Raw genomic sequence first — 18,134 nt, forward strand, 5'->3', positions numbered from 1 at the left:
TCCCTTGGGTTTAGATCATGTGAGAGCAAGTCAACTTGTTCCAGCTATCACAGAAGCGTGTTCAAGTTTTCTGCAAGTCAATTAGTCAAAAAGTAATACAACGGAACAAAAGGTACCCCTTGCTCTTTTGCGGCAAGCGTTCAGTTTTTGTTCGAGCGTTTTAGCATTTTGAATGTTAGTTCTTCGTGAACATCAAGCCATTTCAACTAGGCAGTGCCATGAACGTATTGACCAACCCAACCCGACACTGCTATGGGCGTTTTAAGCCATGAACATAGCACCAGGAAACTTGACACTGCCAGGACCATTCTGAGCACTACGCGGAACATCAGGGACCCGGTCATTATAAAGTCTCGACTTTATCCTCCCTTTCTTCCTCTCCTCACCACAACCTCATTCTTGCAACTCGCAACCACATCACCACTCATAACAAAGTCATCACCAAGACAACAATTCTATCAACGACATCCGAGCCAAGAACGATAGCAAGTCCCATCCATCTAACAAGATGTCTAACTCACCTAACAAGCAGGCCCCCGAGGTCGTCGATCACCAGATCGAGAAGCTCACCAAGGAAAACGAGCAGCTGAAGGTTCAGATTCGCAACCGATTTTCGTACCAGACTCACCACCATGTCCAGGAGATCCCTCATCTGGTTGACGATTGGAAGGAGCAGGCGAAGAATAAGTGGTTCGAGAACCGCGAGAAGAAGGGCAAGGACCGCTATTGCCCTCTCACTGAGGAGGAGTCCGAAGAACTTGCTGATGCCATGATTCAGAACCGCGAAACCATCATCTCGAACTTGAAGGTTGGCAACGAGGGCTTCGAGAAGCAGGTCGAGGGACTCAAGCAGAACTCCGTTGGACACCTGACTGATTTGATCATCAAGCGATTCGAGGCTTTTGTTGTTGCTCGCGAGAAGATGATTGTCGCCGTTGAGAAGGAGAAGGAGGGGCTTATGGAGGCCAAGATCCAGCGCGAGCAGTCCGAGTACTCCGACCACTGGATCTTTAAGATGTAAGAGGTACACCGGGTCGGTGTTGAGGTGGAAGGAAGATGTATGAAGGGCGAAGATCTTGAATAGTCGCAGAAGACTCGAGGTCAATTCCTCCAAAACTATGGTTAGGAGTTCTGTATCTAGAAAAGATGAGCAAAAGGTCCGCAGTAGAGCAATGGTAACTTACCTTAGTTGTAACAATAATAACCCATTGGAAGAAATGACACTCCCTTGCACTAAATACAAAAAGTCGTGAAGATCATTTAATATAGGAAGCTTGAAGTTATAGTTCCCCGATCCCTTTAGATGCCTTCCACCAGCTCCTCACTGCCTCTCGTGTCTTATCGTTCGAGCAATGGAACTTATACTTCGGTTCACAATCATCCTCATCATTCTCCGTAAAGACAACCATATAATCGATCTGACTATGGGGATCAAGGGTAACCGCCTGTAAGAACATTAGCGCTAGGTCCAAAGAGGCCAGGACAACGCGATGTACCTGTATGCCAACTTTCTTCTTGCCTTTCTCTAGGAACCTTTCCAAGCTTCGGTAATACCTTCGTAGGTCATACAAGTAGCCCATGTGTTCCGGATCGAGCTCGTAGGTGATGAAGAAAGAGTCATCGTATCCCAAGGAAATCGTCAGAATTTTGAATCCTCTCTGTGTAAGGCTTTTTATAGTTTGCACAAGAATGGTCGAGACATTGCCACAAAACCAGGTACCGTCAAGCCATCGGGCATAGTACTGTTGTTCAGGGCCAAGCGCACAAATATCGAGATTCTCCAGGCCAAGTTCTTTCAGATTGTCGTTAAAACCAGGGTAGGCTTGAGCAAAGCTTTTGGATAGCACTATCACCAGTTAGTCTATACTTCTTTTTCCCTTCTGTCAAATCTTCATACCCCATGTGCCATTCGCGTGACGGGCCATCCATGCTGACACTTTGCTATCCCCTGCAATCATGCATCCAAACTCTATCGCCTTCTTAGCCTGGATTCCCTCGAGCTTTGCAATGTTGCTTACGGAGCATGTTAGCCATATATCGACTAGGGAAATGTCGAAAACTAACCTGGTCCACTTCTTAGGGCTCTTGAGAATGTATAACGAGTTGCTGAAAGATATCAAGAACGGGGACCAGGCAAATGGGCTCTTTACCTCGCCATTCTGATAGCTCTGCCCATATGTGACGTGTTTACCTTTCTGAGAGTCTTCTACTCCTGTACCCGCTCTTTTCTGTCTTGACTGTTCTTCGTTCTTTGCCTTCAACTTCTCTCTCTCGAGCTTTGCCTTCACACTTCGGATACTCTCTTCCTTCTCTCGCTTGAGCTTCATGATTTCTCTTTTCATTTCTGCGACACTCTGATCTCTTTTCGCGATGAGGTTCTCCATCGTTATCTTCAAGGCGTGTGTGTTGTCTTCTGCTTGTTGGATCAATACTGTGTATCTATCACGCTCCTGTTGGAGCGCCTCCTGTGTCCTCTTGTCCTGCATCTCTTCGGCAGCTTTTATATCCTCCTCTAGAGCCTTTCGTGCCTTTGCCAGTTTGCGCATTTCTCTTCTGATTGCACTGTTGAGGCTCTGACCAGCTGACGTCTCGCCTAGGCTTAGTCCCCTGTCCACTAGTTGTTCTTGGATATCTGTGAGGATCTCGGCCTTCTGGTCTGTAAGTGATAACACAATTTGCCTTGCTGAATCTGCTGTATTGTTGTATCGGTGACAAGAACTACCTTGCTCCAGCATCCAGCCCCAGAATGCTGGGGTCTCTTTCAGTTCTGCCTCTCGTCTGACAGCATCCTCTGACGGTGTAATATCCCACATGGTGCTGGCTAGGATCACCTTGCGTAGTGCATCTGTCCCGCAAAGTCGTTGGAAAGTCATCAAGTTCTGTCTCGCGGAACCTTGCATCCGTATGTCCGATATTCTGTGAAGGTATATAATTCCATGGAGCAGAATCTTGTGTTGATAGGAATCTGATAACCAGGCGGCAATCTCACGAAGGACCTGAGTATCGGTCTTGTCCGAGTCGTCAAACCCTGGTGTATCAATCATATATACCGTGCAGTCAGGCGACACCTCGTAAGGATAAACGTCTACTACAGATGTACCTGTTATTAATTAGCAAATTAACCACGTGAAAAATGCTTGGATTGGCTTACAAGAGTTTTGGCTATGGCCGATCTCAATCTTCTTTCCAGAGCATTTGGCGATAAACGAGCTTTTCCCCGAGCCAGTTATGCCCATGACTGCAATGAAGATGTCATTTTTCCTGCAGAATTAGAAATGAGACAAGCTATGTGTGTCTAGGCTATAAATACCGAGGAGAGTGACCGCCGCGAAAGTTCTTTGTGTTCCCGCTGGACTCTTGTATTACTGAAGAGATGTCGTCCATACACTCTTCATCCGAAGAGCTAAGATCGTCACTACTTGCAGAGGAATCGGGAGATAGCTCCTGCCATCCCACCTGTAGGGGATCTTGAGTTTGGTCTGTATTCAATTACACTCAGTAACAAACTCTCTAGTGAGGCAGTAGTAACTTACCCATTGGTCGTTACTTGGAAGCAAAGTGTGCCGCTTGATGATTGAACCAGTGGGGGATCTTTGAGCTTATGTCTTGCGTCTGAACGACGAGGCTCTGAATTAAGGTGGGCGAGCGGCATGATTTGGCTTGAAACGGGATGCATGTGTGGTCAGGTGTCGGTATGCCTTGCCATTATTGGGTTATTACGCAACCCCGCCATGTAGGCGCCTTCCTGCAGTCGCTCGTGGAATGAACATGATGGTTTGAGGAAGGTCCATACCGGCCTTAGAGGTAAGGAAAAGGTCCAGAGATTTCATCCCTCGGCTATTGCGCGGCTGTTCCTTCTGCGAAAGTTATTTAAGTAATTCCTTGAGATAAATGTCTGCCGTCAGTTGTGGTCGTTAAGAGCCCCCTCCCTCGGGACCGAGTCTGTATCTGACCACCCACTTCTGGCTCGGCTGAACGTGCATATGCTTATTCTCTGCATAAACTACGCCAAAAATGACAGGAAATGCACTGTTGCCTATCGCTCGCCGAGTGCCATAGCCACTGGGATGCATAAGCCCTCAGATCACCCATACAAGGCATTTTCGAGGCATTTACGACATCATCTTCAACAGCATGGCTTTGAAAGACGAGTCCTCTGCTCAAGGCCCAGTCTTAATCAATTGCGCATTCCGGCAATCTGTTGTATACTCATCCTCGAGACACAATGTATCAGAATAAGCCGACCGTTGAGGCGTTGATCGAACAAGCCGAGTCTTTCAGAACGTTCATAGGTCTCACGAAACCACGACCGACGGACCGGTTCTTTCTTATCACCGGTATGACAGGAGCAGGGAAAAGTTCCTTCATCTCGAGTTGTACGGGCCTTAACACGGTCGTTAGCCATGGGCTGTATTCGTGTAAGGGATCCTCTCCGCTCCCCTCATCCTAAGACTCCGCTACTAACACTATCTTTTGACCACCAGACACAAAGTCTATAGCCGTTTTCCAATACGACCACGATGGTCAACGTGTTTATCTGATCGATACACCGGGTTTCAACGACACGACTAGATCGGACATCGATACTTTAGAGATACTCGCCACGCATCTTGGCGCGTCGTATGCAAATGGCGTGCGTATACATGGGATCATCATGCTCCATTCAATATCCAGCAATCGCATGTCTGGACCAAGCCGCTTCAACCTGACGCTTCTCAAGGCCATCTGCGGGTTACCCATACCCACCAACCTAGCCATTGTCACAACGATGTGGCCAGAGCAACCCGATCTGACGAGGAAAAGGATCCTAAACGATCGAGAGAAGGAGCTAGCAAGCGAAAAGGTTTACTTTGGCGAGCTAATAGCTCAAGGAGCGGATATGTTCAGGCACTACGAGAATGGACATCGTGATTCGCGGCTCCAAACTATATCAGCACAACGCATCATTTCTCATCTCCTCAGCAGCTCGGGTAATAACACATCTCATGTCCTTCGATTACAAAGGGAAATCGTCGATGAGAGAAAGGCCCTCGGACAGACCGCTGCTGGACTTGCTATAGCAGAAAAGTTGCAAAAGGCGCTGTATGAGAATAAGAAGGTAATGAAGACATTCGAGTCCGAGACAACTACGCCCCTATCTCGCAAAAACAATCAGTATGCGCTGCAATTGCAAACGCTTAAGTCGGATACCAATAAGAGTATTCAAAAAGCAGAACAAGAACAGCAGAAGCTTGCTAGGACGATTGAAGACCTTCACGAAGCTGAAAAACAGGCTATTGAGCAACGAATTTCCGACCTCAATCAGCAATTCCAAACCCAACTTGAGGCCAAAGAGAAGGAGTTCCAAGAATTGCAAGCGTTGTATGACGAACAGGTCAAACAAACGATGCGCCATTCAAAACAGATAAAGGGAAAGAAAGGAGAACGGAGCAAGGCCAATGTTTCCAATAAGTCTTTGAAGAAGGCGAAAGACAATGTAGACAAGACCCGCAGGGACCGCGAAAGACTTCGTGAATATACTACCCAGGCGGTGGGAGGTGTAATGAATGGGATTGCTGCAGGTGCTGTTGCCGGAGGCATGTATTCTGCGCCATGAACGAACGCCTCTGCTAACTCAGTGTATACAGTTATGGGAACTGCACTTTGCATAGCCATGTAATCTATGAAGCTAACCAACACATCCGTTCCTAGCTCGTTAGGACAGCACTTCACTAGGACATCCGACGAGAATACCTACTGGTCAAACGGATGGAGAGTCTGTTTGGGCCTTCTATAGGTAAACTGTATCAGCTTTCAACACAGAAACCATGCCGCCAAGACACATATTAGTTTTATCTATTTGTTAACCTACCTAATTCAGGGCCATTGCTACCCAATAATAGGTGGTTGGATGATTTACTGACGATTGCTGGCAGTGCAGGCAGCCGTTAAGTGCGGCGCACAAGCATGAAGCTCAGAAAGCACAACGATTTAGAAGCTTCATCACATAACAAGCAACCGCTGCTTTCTACTTCTCCCAAACACGAGCCCACAAACTCTTCATATCCCTTTCCGCACCGCTAAACTACAGGTATGCTAAGTTTGTCACTCTGTGTCATTCAATATGCTAACATAGACCTCCTGCAGACAATTGCGACATTCAGTATGCCTGGCGACAATGTCAATAAGCAGGCTGGGCAGCAGGGCTCGGGCGATCGCGAGCAGTCTGATCGAATCAGAAAAGATGGCCCCATTTGCGTTCCCAACGCCGACTGGGTAAAGATGAAAGACCGCGACGGCAATGTGATGGAGACTGCGGTCAACACCACGCCCGGTCACGAAGGGACCAAGGATTTTCTGGCTCCTACCAGCGTAGGGGGGTATATCGGGAGGCTTTCAAACCCAGAGGACTTTGGACGATTGATTCAACGTATCCAGTCCGAGAAGGGATGCACGGAAGTTCGCTACAAGGTCATTCCCAATAAGGATGAGGACATCTCGAAATTCGAAAAGACCGCTGTTGAGAAACGCGTGATCTCGAACCATGACTGGCCTGAGGCTGGGACCTTTGAGCTCGACTAAAATATCAAGAACGAGTACCGTCCTGAAATGGATAGTCTCCGGTTGCGATCAGGTATGGCAATCGATTTCATATTCGCTATAATTCCACTAATTGACTTTGATACAGCCTTGCTCGGAGCGGTGTTGTTGAAGGCGAGGGCTGGTTTCTAAGCATGTGACGTAGAGGGACGAGATTTATTACAGGGAACAAGGAACATTTGACCATTTTGAAGTCAGCAGGAGTAGCCTCTCTATAACCACGGCTATCAATACAATATCTCCTGTCAAATTCATCTTTAACGCTGTGTGATGTGTGTGATTTGATCGACGTGGAAGGCAGCATGGTAGCAATAAGTCTCCATCAGCAGCAACCATTCTCGGGAATATTTTCTCTCCTTCCCAAACTGGCGCACTTTTTGCGAGGATGAATCAGCTTCTCCGTCAAGTCTACACATGTCGTGCAATAACTTACCATCCGTTCAAGCGTCAGAACAGTTGACCGCCAAGAATCCAAGAGACGAAATAATTTGATCATTTTATGATACCTTAGACGGGCATTTGGGTGATTTTATTTCCGTACCCTAAGCCTTAGCGGACAATCTTTCTGTTACCCATCTGTCAGCTCGGGCACTGAAATAGCTGCCGTTTCGGGCTTCGAGCAGGCGTCTTACATGCTACTTTCCTCACCCCGCGGGCCCGCGAGCCGAAAAGTCGGGATTCCAGTAACGCGAGCAACGCGAAAATGAGTCATCCGCCGCCAAATGCAACACACACCTTTTTGCTCGATGCATCGTCTTCATTGCAATTGGCTTCATGTTCCATCTAGAACAATTCCAAATTCTTGGGGCTGAGCTAGCGAGGCGCAGTCTCCGCGTGTCCTGGTAGGGACGCGGTGGATCTTCCCCATGGAACTAGCGGGATAATCAATTGACGGCTTGACGTAGCCTGCATTTCAGAGGCTGAAGTTATATCAAATCATCAGGCTGCGGCATGAATGTGGATCGCGCCCTGCGCAGAAGTAAGCGGTCATTCAACGCTACTTGGGACGGCACGATAAGCTTAATAGCTCAGCTCGGAGTGTCGGGTGAGTATATAGCGTTCAGTGGAACCTCTCAATTCCATGACCATCAACAGATTCCCTAACAATGTCTTCAATCCAGCAGTCTCCCGATACCCGCGCGACACCAAGTCCCACCGGGGTCAGATCTCGAAGATCTCACACCAAGTCGAGACATGGATGCTTGGGATGCAAACAAAGAAGAAAGAAGGTGAGCGTCTCCAACCTCGTTCCAATTCCAGTGACTAACATGTGCAGTGTGACGAGATACGACCGCAATGCACACGATGTCTTGACAAGGACATTCCATGCGAATACCCTCGGTCGCCAAAGTCGCGGACTTTGAGATCACCTCCATCGGACACAGAAAGCATCTACCAACCCCAGAGCCTCACCATTCCAAGCCCAGACTGTTCTCTTTCCACCGGTACCAGCGCGTCCGGTCTCTCATCACCGTATCTCGCGACAACACCAAACTACACCTTCAGCGCCAACATTTTCACCCATGAGAATGTCGCGCCGTTTGTGGACCTCGGCGCAACAGAACTCGAGCTGTTCAGCTATTATCTTTCCCATGCCGCACGGTCAATGGCCTACGATGATGAGGATCTGTATGCACTGCAAGTTGGGTTTCCCAACCTTGCTTTCCGGAGCAAACCGCTCATGAGCTCTATTCTCGCACTAGCTGCAGTGCGCAAATGCTATGTCATACTTTCTGAGTCAACAGACCAAGACTTCGATAGGGCACAAGTGCGAAACCTTTTGGCTCTCGCGGATGAGCATCATAGAGCTTCACTTCGTCAGACACAAGCCGACATCCCCCACGCCAACCACTACGATCATGTCGTTGCAAATGCTCCGCTCATGGTCCTTTATGCAACAGCGAACCACGCTGTTCGTATCAAGTTGTTGAAAGCTCTGACCGACAAGAACGACAAGTGTACGAATCTGCCACCGGCACAGCTACACTGGATGACACTCATTCGCGCTGCCCATCTGGCATATACCGGCCTTCTCCACTCCACCAAAGACTTCACTCTCCTCGATGATTTCACGGCTAGCCCTCCGACAATAACTTTGAATCAGCCCATAAGTGGGCTTGTTCCTATGGCTGAGAGCGGACCGAGCGAGCGGACCGAGAAGCTGCTTATGCCGATTATTGCTGCGACATCTGGCTCCGCGCTTGAGAAACTACGTACCAAGGCACAGACACTGCAGTTTGCTATGCATCTCGCCTCTTCCTGGGACAGTTCAAAAGATGATGGCGAGCTACAGGCTTGTCTGGTTGCTTTGGAGGCTTTGAGCAACATCATGAACGAGTTGTTCGAGCCGAACAATGACAATTGCGCCACATCTTCCGACCAACCCGACTTGGAATATGGCTGGGCGGCATTAAGTCAACTCTCAGATGTCTCGCCTTGGTTACGGAATTATATGGCTCGAGTAACCTTTTCAACGCCACCAAAGCCACTTCGCCGAACAATCATGTGGTTCCTGAATCGCGTACCAAGAGAATTCCTGAGCATTGTTCAATCAACACTAGACAACATTCCGGATACCGCCCCCGACGAAGGAATCCATTGTGACAATGGTATTCCTTCCGACACTTCCCGCCTTGCTATAGAAATCTTTGCTCACTGGCTTGTCTTGGTCATGCTGTTGGACGGCGTTTGGTGGATTGGTGGGATCGGAGAGTGCGAACTGGCAAAAGTCACAAAATACCTGAGTCGGCAACGGGATGAGTCTTCTGAATCGGATGGATCTTGGTGGCCAAGGAGTATGCTCAATATTGCATTGGAAATAGGGAAACAGGACTAGATTTAGATATGTGGCTGAGACAAAGCCTTCTTCAAATTGAAGCAAAATATTCCTTTGATTTTAACAACTTTTCCAAAGATCGAAGTTTCTCAACTTTTTGATAATTACATGTCGCTCGTAGACTCCAAGTATCTCAATGTGCCTGGTCGTCTCGCGTCCGCGCTCTGACGGGCTCCATAGGAATGTCCTGCAGTCCTCTTGGCCGTTCAGTCTTTCTCTATGTTAGCCATATGAGACTTAAATTGAAGTCCCAGCACTTACCTCGTCTATCGGCAACATGGCATCCTCAGATTCGCCTCTGCACCGTGGCGAATGCGAGCGCATCCTTCTTGGATCGTCCTCATTCCATGGCCGCTGTGCTCCGTCCTCCACAAACGCTTGACTGAAATTGGACGCAAACTCGTAATGCCCGTCATCTCTTGAACCCATCGGTCGTAAAATAGATCCCATCTCGGCTCTTGAAGACGATCCGAATCGGGACTGCTTCCGTTCGGACCCAGGTTGTTGCAACGATGGTGACGTGTTGTCCCGGTACTCGAATGTTGTGATTTTTCTCATCGCTGATTCGGAGATTCGGTCTAGTACACTCTTGAAGTCGTCGAGGAAGATGACATCAGATGCGCATTTGAAAACAAGGGCGAGCTAAAATACAGGTCAGTCGAGTCATATCCAAGTCACAAATGATACTTACCTTCCAGAATGGGTTCATTCCTCCTCTTTTCGATACAACAATCATGAAGATAACATCCGTGACCAAGAATACGATAGAAAGTAGAAGACAGAGAAGCATGATTCCAAAACGAGGGCTCGTGCGAACCAGACCAGAAATCGTAAACTCGTAGTTCTCTCTGATAGCCATGACCAACTTGACGGTAGTAAACACCCACCAAGGGTCTCTGAATAATGGTTCGAGTAATCGCGTAGTGTCAAAGATTCGGCTTCCGAGATGGTTATGATATTGGAAGTTGGCCCAGGTTTCGAGTACCCAGTATGGCTGGACCATGAGGAGTGTGATGATGAAGCCTCTTGCGCCCCATTTTGGGAGAAACGGTCGGATCTTTAGCCAGGCAATGAGGTTGTGAATGAAGTAAGATATATATAGTAGAGTCGCGGTGCTGCTCAGGATCCTTGATTGAGTTAGCCCGCTGTGTTTATCATCGCGCGCAGACATTACCATCCATATTCTGGCTCTTCGAAGAATGCAAAGAAGCCATGTCCAAGCGCAAGCAGTAACTAGTTCCAACGGTCAGACATGTCTTGTGGGGACAAAGGGCGATCATACTTCACCAAGAATAAGCTTATGCAGGAGCGTTTTTCTGCGATAATTGCACAGAACCAGCAAAATCAGAATGACAATAGCTCCGACATTGAAACCCTGACTCCATGCTTCTACGACCGCTTGTTCACGGCTCGTGACATAGGGACTGTTCTGGTTCGTAGACATCTCCTCAACATCGTGGATGAGTGTTCGGTAAAGTTGGGAACTAGTCCAGTCAGCGAAAGTCTTACAGGTCGCATCAGCATAAGCGAGGCAGAGCCGCTTATTAACTGCTGAGCAACTGTAACGTCATTGTTATTAAAAGTCGCCAGGGTTGTTTGTCTTGCCAATGCTTGGCCCCAGGGCGTCGAATCATGGATGCGAGAAAACCGCTGCCTTGACATGGCTCAGCCCAAGGATGTGGTTGACTGTGGGCACCAATCGGATCGCTGGGCTGTCGTTCGAGTTCGAGGTAAGATTGTGTGCGCAAGTGAGATCTTGGGGTAAGCAGGTAGGTGACAGAAAGATGTTCTCCAAGACTTAGGCTGTCAAAATAAAGTGGCATAAAATCTGACACATTGTGGTGAAATTATTTCGCCTCTTGGGCTCTCGGCGGCCAATTCTTCTGACACCCTGACCGGTAATTAATGTCGACGACAACGATAACTGTCGGTGGATCTTCAATCCAGTTCCGCTCGAGCGGAATGCTAAAAAGCGTCGATTGGACGTGCATCCACGCTGTTGACGAGGGATTTTCTGCGTAAAATGAAAATATCAGTATACGGCTATGATTTCTTTGGTACTGGAGCTTACCTAGGTTACCTGGCGTCGGTAAGGACAATCGCGTCCGACCTTGTCAGCTATCGTGATCGATCATGATTGTCCCGTTGGTCGCGAGGCAGTGGCGACTTCCACTCATATATCGAAGTTCTCGTCATTCGAGGTAATATGGTGAATCCAGAAAATGAAGGATCTTGAGGGTTGTGTTTCTTGAGGTGGAAGCAGTTTGGGGAAGATCTCATACCAGTGACAGTTGTGCAAATGAGAAGGCGCGGTAGTGAGGGATCAAGCATGCGGAGTAAGGAAAGGTAGGAGCGACCGAACAACAGATTGTGGAGGTAAGGTCGATGGAAACGTGGAAGGAACAGACCTCTACAACAACTCATGTTCAGCGCACCTTCCCTTCACACAGGCCACTGATTCTGACATTTAAAAATGGTGTCATTGCAAATCTTTCGGTATCCAGCACTTGTATATATGAAGCGATCGAGGGCAAGCTATCACCATGATGGAGGTGATTTGATTCACGATCGAAAGGAATCTATAGACCAACCAGCCGATGAAGTCTAAATTCAATTCTACGTCAAATCTCTCGAACGCCCAAACAGCAATTCTTAAAGAAGAGCTATAGTGAATGTCACTAAATAACTACTTCCATATCTCAAGTATTATCACACAACTAAATATACTACTTTTTCAATTCAAAGTCAGGTTTTAGAAGTAAAAGAATGGTTTATTTCGACGATACTGAAATGCGGATTGATGGGGAATAACGAATCTTTAAAACATATCAAACTTGAAATATACAAACAGCACGGAGACTTCAAGGATTTCAATTAAATAGAACTAACATCGTTCTTTTCTTTTGTCTTTCCTTCATTATTCAGACAACCCTCGCCTTAACCCGTTCCATAGGTCTGCAATCGGAGCCCATCGCAGTAACAGAAACCAAAGCTCGACGCAGATGCCAATCAACTCCCGCCAAGAACAGATCGACCTTTCGCGGATGAATACTAGAGAGATGAAGGCAAGGCTTCCTTCTACTGTATCTTCATCCCTTCAGTACTCTACCATAGTTCCGATGGTAAGAGTGTAGATAGACCGGCTACTTGTAGCCAAGTCCACACTACCAACTCAACTGGTATCAGAACACGACAAACTTAGTTGTCAGGCCCCCTAATACAAGGTTTCGGTTGAGCTTGATGATGTAAGGGTCTGAGACTGGTCAGATTCGATGGGAGTCTCTTGACCCATACCCTGTTGAGTTTCGGCAGTTTCCATCTCGGCTGAGGGACGTCGTCGTTCCCAACGCTCGCTAGACTCCGGCAGTGTCTTGACCCATTTGTCGAGGTCCCGCAAGTGCTGCGCCATCTCGTCAGATATTGACGAAACGCGCACCTCGGGAAACCGTTTGGGATCATCCGCGTCTTCCAGCGTCTTGATTGTGTGGAAGAGCATGTATCTTCCCGATGGGTCCTTGATAGACCAGTTCTTGTCTATAAGAGAATCCGATCCGGGTAAAGGTACGACAGGGGCACCCGAGGTAGTGTACGTGCGTACATACTCTTGCAGGCGGTCGTCATCCCTGAGACGTACAACCGCCATCAAAAAGTATTCATCATATCCATTCTTGAAGTAACTACCCTTGGCTGGGTCAAGTTGCCAGCGAGGAACGGACAGGATTCGGAAGGCGTTGATATCGAGACATCGGTCAGGGTCGGGAGGAGACTGATAGAAGAGCCGAATAACAGCTGGACAGCCTGGTCGGAACACCACCTCTTGACCCTCATAGGGGAATACCCTAAACGAGCCTTCAACAACTTCCTCCATCGTCAATTCAGGGTTCTTGGCGCGATCGAGCTCCAGAAGACCAATTCTTGCTGTCTCGGATGGAGAAATGTTGACGCGTGTACCATCGTCGGCAGTGATCAAGGGCTGGAAGAGCTGAAACTCAAACTGAGACCAGAAGGTCTCGTTCATGAGAGCAGAGTTGCAGAAGTCCTCAAAGGAAGTGCCTGGGAGGTTGATCGATTTCAGCAATGTCTTCTTGTCTCCGGCAGCGTGCTGAATCTCTTTTGGCTCGAGGCCAAACGAACGCCAAGCGTAGCCCAGTATCGGGTTCTTTTTCTCTGACGTCTCTATCCAGCGGAAACCGTGAACCTTTCCAAGCAAGAAACGACTGTAGATGAAGCGAAGGACAACTGTCAAACAGTCCAAGCCAGGAAGGGACATGTCATCCGCGCTGTGAGGATATCGATTAATGAGGTTCTCAGCCACCACTATGGCTTCAGAGCCCGTAGGATCGTACTGGCTTCGGAGGTCGTAACTCATGTTTGGTAACTGCATGATGTCAGTAAACTTCTCGAAAGTTGAGATATACTCACTGTCGCGTTCCGAAGATGTAGATGTTTAGAGGAAGTTTTTTCTATCTTGTTAGGAGCGCTAGTGCTAGGTATTAGGTATCCATGGGTGTATTAGCTTGCCTGCACTGGCACTTGGCTCGCAGTGCAAGCGTCCGGCATCAATGCCAGGCAGGCAGCGCACATAGGATTAACTAGAGGTATACACAAACAAAGATTTTTTCGTTCCTTGGAATTTTTCTCTCTACAAACAACAACTACGATTCACTTTTCGAAATGCCTCGAAACAACGAGACACAAGAGTCAAGCGAAAATCGACGCACAGGTCGATTTGAACCATATCCGGTTCAGTCTAGGCGATCTGATCGCGGGACTGCAACCTCCGACCAAACTCCCCGCAGCGGCCACTTGGGCAACAGCGGTGGCAGTAGGTCTGAATCGTCCATCCCATCTCGCGGAAGCGACCCTGAGCAAAGTTCCATCCTCGGTTCCACGCCAAGCAGGGTCAATGAAGCTGAGATGGTGGAGACGACTCCCCACGGCGGCTACCCAAGCAGCCATGGTGGCAGTAGCGGAAGCGACTCGGAGGAAGGTTCAACTTCCATCCGTTCCCCTCCTCGCATGGTCGTGGAAGCTAAGATGTTGGAGACGGCTGATCATGTCGGCAATGCTGCATACAAGCTCGTTCCAACGCAGATTGGCGATGACGGTCGTGCCAATTGGTACACCTGTAGCTACCCACCAGGGTTCTGGGGAGTGGCGTCTGATGAGCACACCCTGAATCAGGGCGTGATGCAGGCGTATCAACATCTCAGTCTCGAGCGGGGCACCTGCGATATTGGCTGGACTATGTTCATACAGGACCTTGATAAGTTTGATGCTGTCAAGAAGAACGAGATTGAGTCTCGCGTCCTGAAGAACACCGGTCGCGCTGAGAACGGTCAGGTAACGGGCCTCGTCACGCCTAAGAGGACACAGTACCCTCCCAAGGCAAGAGACGATTGCCCATTCTGTCCCAGAGGAGGACATGGTCTCATCGATTGCATCGTCAATGTCCCAGAGGGTGAGAGTGAGCTTGACGGTTGCCCTATTTGCAACTCGCTAAACCACCTCCCTTCCAACTGCGATGCCTTCAGGAACATGTCTCTCAGGGATAAGGTGATATGGTCCGTTGTTAAGCGAGCCAACAAGCCTGCCTTGAAGACAAGGACGCCTTGGTACGTGATGTTGCACGAATGGTGCAATATTGTCACGTACGATTCAGGCCTCATCACTGGCTTCCCATGGTCCAAGAGGTTTACCGAGATCATGAAGAACGATCGAACTTGGCTGTACCTCCCACAACTCCAGGACAAGTACGACGCCGACCGCGAAGTCGAAGTCCTGCCAGTTGACCCCGCGACGGCAAGCTTCTACATGATCTGGAAGACGTACTGGGAACCAGAAGGCCTTGCTTGGCCTTCCGTCCTTGGACCGAGGGACTAGGTTGAGTGTCAGCAGAATTGGCGGCGGAGGCGGTTCATGGGTTCTTGAATGTTTACAACGCATAATGTCTTACAAGTAGTCATGTGTGGGCAAAGGAGTCATAATGCCCTGTGGAAAGTGTAATATCTTCAAAAGCCTTATCTGATGATGGTCTTACAAGTAGCTTAGCTGAAGGCTTAGGTCAAGGCCAATGAGATAATCAATTACACAGTGCTCTTATGCTTGAGGCGGCCATTGTGAACGGTATACCCTAAACGCCGTCCTGAGACTCTACATCCTACCTAGGCCCCTTCTATTGTTTTACTCTTAGATGCTCGAGAAGTTACCTTGGTGATATCGCCCTCAATTGCAACAACAAATCCCTCTGTATTTTCGCCAATCTCCTCATCTCATTCTCCAATTCGGCAATGCTTCGGTTGTTCGATTCCTGTGTTCGATACGCCTCTTCTCTTCGTTCATTGTAGTGGTTTGAATGGTCCGAATCGAGACTGAGTCGCAGGTTGATTCTTTGAATTATAGCCTCGCGCTCTCTTTGGTTTTCTTCTGTGAGTATAGGCTGGTTGAGTAACTGAGCCAATCTCAGTGTATCGTCAAATACAGGTCTTAAACCGGCCATAAATCTTTCATCGGGAGTTGCGGGCGGGTTTCGTGGCGGTCGTTGTGATCGCGATGCATCTCTGCTCGGTCGATTGTCTCCTGGAGGAGGCGCGCGTCCTCCTGGGAAGGAAGGCATCTTGGAGCCTTAGCTGTGTTGTTGTAAGATACTGATATTCGCCTTAGTAAGTTCAAACTGTTCAGCAGGACGTTGGCCAAACGTTGGTATTGATGGTGGTTTCAAGGTACTTACTACTGTATATTCCAAACACCCAGATATCGCGGACGGTCGATCGCAAATGGCTGAAGACGGATCAGGGACGGAGAACAGTTTGGGAAGTTGAAGAGCCATGCTTTTATAATGTCGCAGCAGGTCCTGACGAGGTACTGCATCGTAGAAACTATCATTGCATCAACGAAAGTTAGAGTAAAGGGACAAACGGGCACGCGGTTTCTACTTGGTGTTCTTTAATCAAAATCAAGTATCATTCTACAACCTGCTTCCTCATAACCCTAATATCTCTAGGGAGAGATAGTGATTAGGTTCAGAGTGAACAAAAGCTATTTACAAGCGAGTGTCCGTTCTGAATTCCTTCTGTACGTAGGACCTTGTCGAAACTCTCACATAATTGGCAGAAAGACTATTTGAATCAGGCCACGCGGTGTTTCTTGCAAATCTACCATTCGGGCGTGCTGAACCTGGACTTTACAGCTTGTTCTTCACCTACCAGTAAGTTCCAGCAACCTGAAGCAATCTGTGTTCAAGGCATTTCATAGATTAGTCAGGCTACCATGATGTACGCTAGAAACCTGTTCTTTTATGTGCTTGGTAAAAAGAAACCAAAACGTATCCTCGTTTCAATTACATTGCGTTTACTGTTACGCAAGAAGTCAAAAAGCTGGACGAGGAGGGAATTGAACCCTCGACCTTTCGCAGTTGCAGCAAAGATGCGAAGCGAACATCATACCCCTAGACCACACGCCCTAACTATGCTAGGCGAAATTTTAAGAGCCACTATGTACGCTGCACAGAGCACTGCCGTAGGATTACCCTGGATCACTTCATCCGGCAGCACATCCCACCAGGTTCAGTAAGCATTGGATAGCTACTGAGTAAAAAAAAAAAAAAAAAAAAAAAAAAAAAAAACATCGTGTCTAGCACGTGGAATACGAGAGTCTGGCATCACAAATGCTAGTCTAAGCTGGGATAGAGTCGCGAAATGATTCCATCTCTCATGCGCTCGGTGGCCTTCGTCTAACATTAATGATAGCAAACAGACAAACGCCACTTCAGTCACAAGACCATTCATGAAAGACTCCATAATGACGACTCATGCTGTAATCTTCCCCAGATTTTAGAAACGCCAAGCTTCATCCCCAGACTGCACCACGAACTGGAATGGTCTGGCCTCTTGTCATCGACCATCACCTATCACACTCGTATAAACGAACCCTTTGTGACAACTCACCCTCATTCATTGGACGCAACTTCTGCAGGAATGACCCCCTTCGGGCCGATCAAAAGGACATTGAGCCAAGAGATGGAAAACGCATCTTTAAACATGGCAAAGTCTCGTTTTGTTCAAAGGATTCATCCGGAAATGGCAAGCTCAGTAGACAGTATACCCGTGCAGTCATCCCACGTCCATTTATAGTTTAGGAGGGCTCACTGTCAACCCTCCCGGGGTATTGACTGGGAGTGCCAAGGCAATAAATACCTGCGTCTGTCCGGGTGTTTCAAAGAAGCTATTTAGCCTGAAGAGCGGGTAGACTATGCACCTAGACTAAGGGTTTCCCAGGTGAATGGTTGATGAGCTGAAGACAGGGGATTTGGAGATTGATGCAGCCTGTTGGATGTAAGAATTTAACGTTTTACGCCCTATGATCTTGGCTTCGAGAAGTTCTGTTGGTTCGAGGAATCAGGTAAAGAGTTGGTAATTGAAATGCTGAGTGTACTATTTATTGAGTGGCTGGCGATTTGCCGGTTATTCTGCCGTCACTGCCCGTTAGAGTTCAAGAATTTAGTCATCATTGTCTGAGCTCCTTGCTCGCCTATTTCTGATGGAGCAATTGCGAGTCGGAGTCGGAGTAGAGCCTCGTCTAGCTCCTTCTCCATCTTCAGTCTCCAGACTAACCCCGCAATTTCGGTAGAGAGTCAGGTGCTACACAGTTTTAGATCTGGCATATCCCACGACCAAACCAAAGACGGCATGATCAGCGGTTTTAAGCATAAGCATGAACC

At 48.1% G+C, this 18,134-nt stretch overlaps 7 protein-coding genes and 1 non-coding gene across 8 annotated transcripts; 4 read left to right on the forward strand and 4 right to left on the reverse strand.

Moving 5' to 3' along the window:
* Positions 1 to 508: 508 nt before the first annotated feature.
* On the forward strand, positions 509 to 1,021 carry B0J16DRAFT_383461 (uncharacterized protein; the record flags this gene model as incomplete). Its single annotated transcript, XM_046131334.1, has 1 exon — positions 509 to 1,021. The coding sequence occupies one exon, from the start codon at positions 509 to 511 to the stop codon at positions 1,019 to 1,021; it is 513 nt and encodes a 170-aa protein (XP_045985507.1).
* Positions 1,022 to 1,127: 106 nt separating this feature from the next.
* Positions 1,128 to 3,881, reverse strand: B0J16DRAFT_117437 (uncharacterized protein). Its single transcript, XM_046121563.1, has 8 exons — positions 3,534 to 3,881; positions 3,311 to 3,479; positions 3,152 to 3,261; positions 2,065 to 3,100; positions 1,898 to 2,013; positions 1,497 to 1,846; positions 1,185 to 1,445; positions 1,128 to 1,137 (listed from the first exon to the last, which is right to left on the reverse strand). Exons 1-7 carry the CDS (start codon positions 3,535 to 3,537, stop codon positions 1,281 to 1,283), a joined length of 1,950 nt encoding a protein of 649 aa, XP_045985508.1. The 5' UTR covers positions 3,538 to 3,881; the 3' UTR covers positions 1,128 to 1,137; positions 1,185 to 1,280.
* A 70-nt stretch (positions 3,882 to 3,951) lies between these two features.
* Positions 3,952 to 5,874, forward strand: B0J16DRAFT_117419 (P-loop containing nucleoside triphosphate hydrolase protein). Its single transcript, XM_046121562.1, has 3 exons — positions 3,952 to 4,418; positions 4,485 to 5,576; positions 5,628 to 5,874. Exons 1-3 carry the CDS (start codon positions 4,226 to 4,228, stop codon positions 5,657 to 5,659), a joined length of 1,317 nt encoding a protein of 438 aa, XP_045985509.1. The 5' UTR covers positions 3,952 to 4,225; the 3' UTR covers positions 5,660 to 5,874.
* Positions 5,875 to 7,300: 1,426 nt separating this feature from the next.
* On the forward strand, positions 7,301 to 9,445 carry B0J16DRAFT_117473 (uncharacterized protein). The gene is made up of 2 exons (XM_046121565.1): positions 7,301 to 7,808; positions 7,856 to 9,445. Exons 1-2 carry the CDS (start codon positions 7,686 to 7,688, stop codon positions 9,413 to 9,415), a joined length of 1,683 nt encoding a protein of 560 aa, XP_045985510.1. The 5' UTR covers positions 7,301 to 7,685; the 3' UTR covers positions 9,416 to 9,445.
* Positions 9,446 to 9,481: 36 nt separating this feature from the next.
* B0J16DRAFT_117441 (uncharacterized protein) lies at positions 9,482 to 11,191 on the reverse strand. The gene is made up of 5 exons (XM_046121564.1): positions 10,698 to 11,191; positions 10,590 to 10,648; positions 10,107 to 10,542; positions 9,677 to 10,057; positions 9,482 to 9,626 (listed from the first exon to the last, which is right to left on the reverse strand). The coding sequence occupies exons 1-5, from the start codon at positions 10,857 to 10,859 to the stop codon at positions 9,549 to 9,551; spliced, it is 1,116 nt and encodes a 371-aa protein (XP_045985511.1). The 5' UTR covers positions 10,860 to 11,191; the 3' UTR covers positions 9,482 to 9,548.
* Positions 11,192 to 12,629: 1,438 nt separating this feature from the next.
* B0J16DRAFT_383467 (uncharacterized protein) lies at positions 12,630 to 13,784 on the reverse strand (the record flags this gene model as incomplete). The annotated part of the gene is made up of 1 exon (XM_046131335.1): positions 12,630 to 13,784. One exon carries the CDS (start codon positions 13,782 to 13,784, stop codon positions 12,630 to 12,632), a length of 1,155 nt encoding a protein of 384 aa, XP_045985512.1.
* A 305-nt stretch (positions 13,785 to 14,089) lies between these two features.
* B0J16DRAFT_383468 (uncharacterized protein) lies at positions 14,090 to 15,298 on the forward strand (the record flags this gene model as incomplete). The annotated part of the gene is made up of 1 exon (XM_046131336.1): positions 14,090 to 15,298. The coding sequence occupies one exon, from the start codon at positions 14,090 to 14,092 to the stop codon at positions 15,296 to 15,298; it is 1,209 nt and encodes a 402-aa protein (XP_045985513.1).
* A 1,494-nt stretch (positions 15,299 to 16,792) lies between these two features.
* On the reverse strand, positions 16,793 to 16,877 carry B0J16DRAFT_t113. The gene has a single exon. It is a non-coding gene; the product is annotated as a tRNA-Ala (tRNA).
* Between the last annotated feature and the right edge of the window lie 1,257 nt (positions 16,878 to 18,134).

The sequence above is a fragment of the Fusarium flagelliforme genome (genome assembly GCF_020744385.1).
Source record: "Fusarium flagelliforme strain FIESC 12 MPI-CAGE-AA-0113 chromosome Unknown B0J16scaffold_3, whole genome shotgun sequence".
Lineage (NCBI taxonomy): Eukaryota > Fungi > Ascomycota > Sordariomycetes > Hypocreales > Nectriaceae > Fusarium > Fusarium flagelliforme.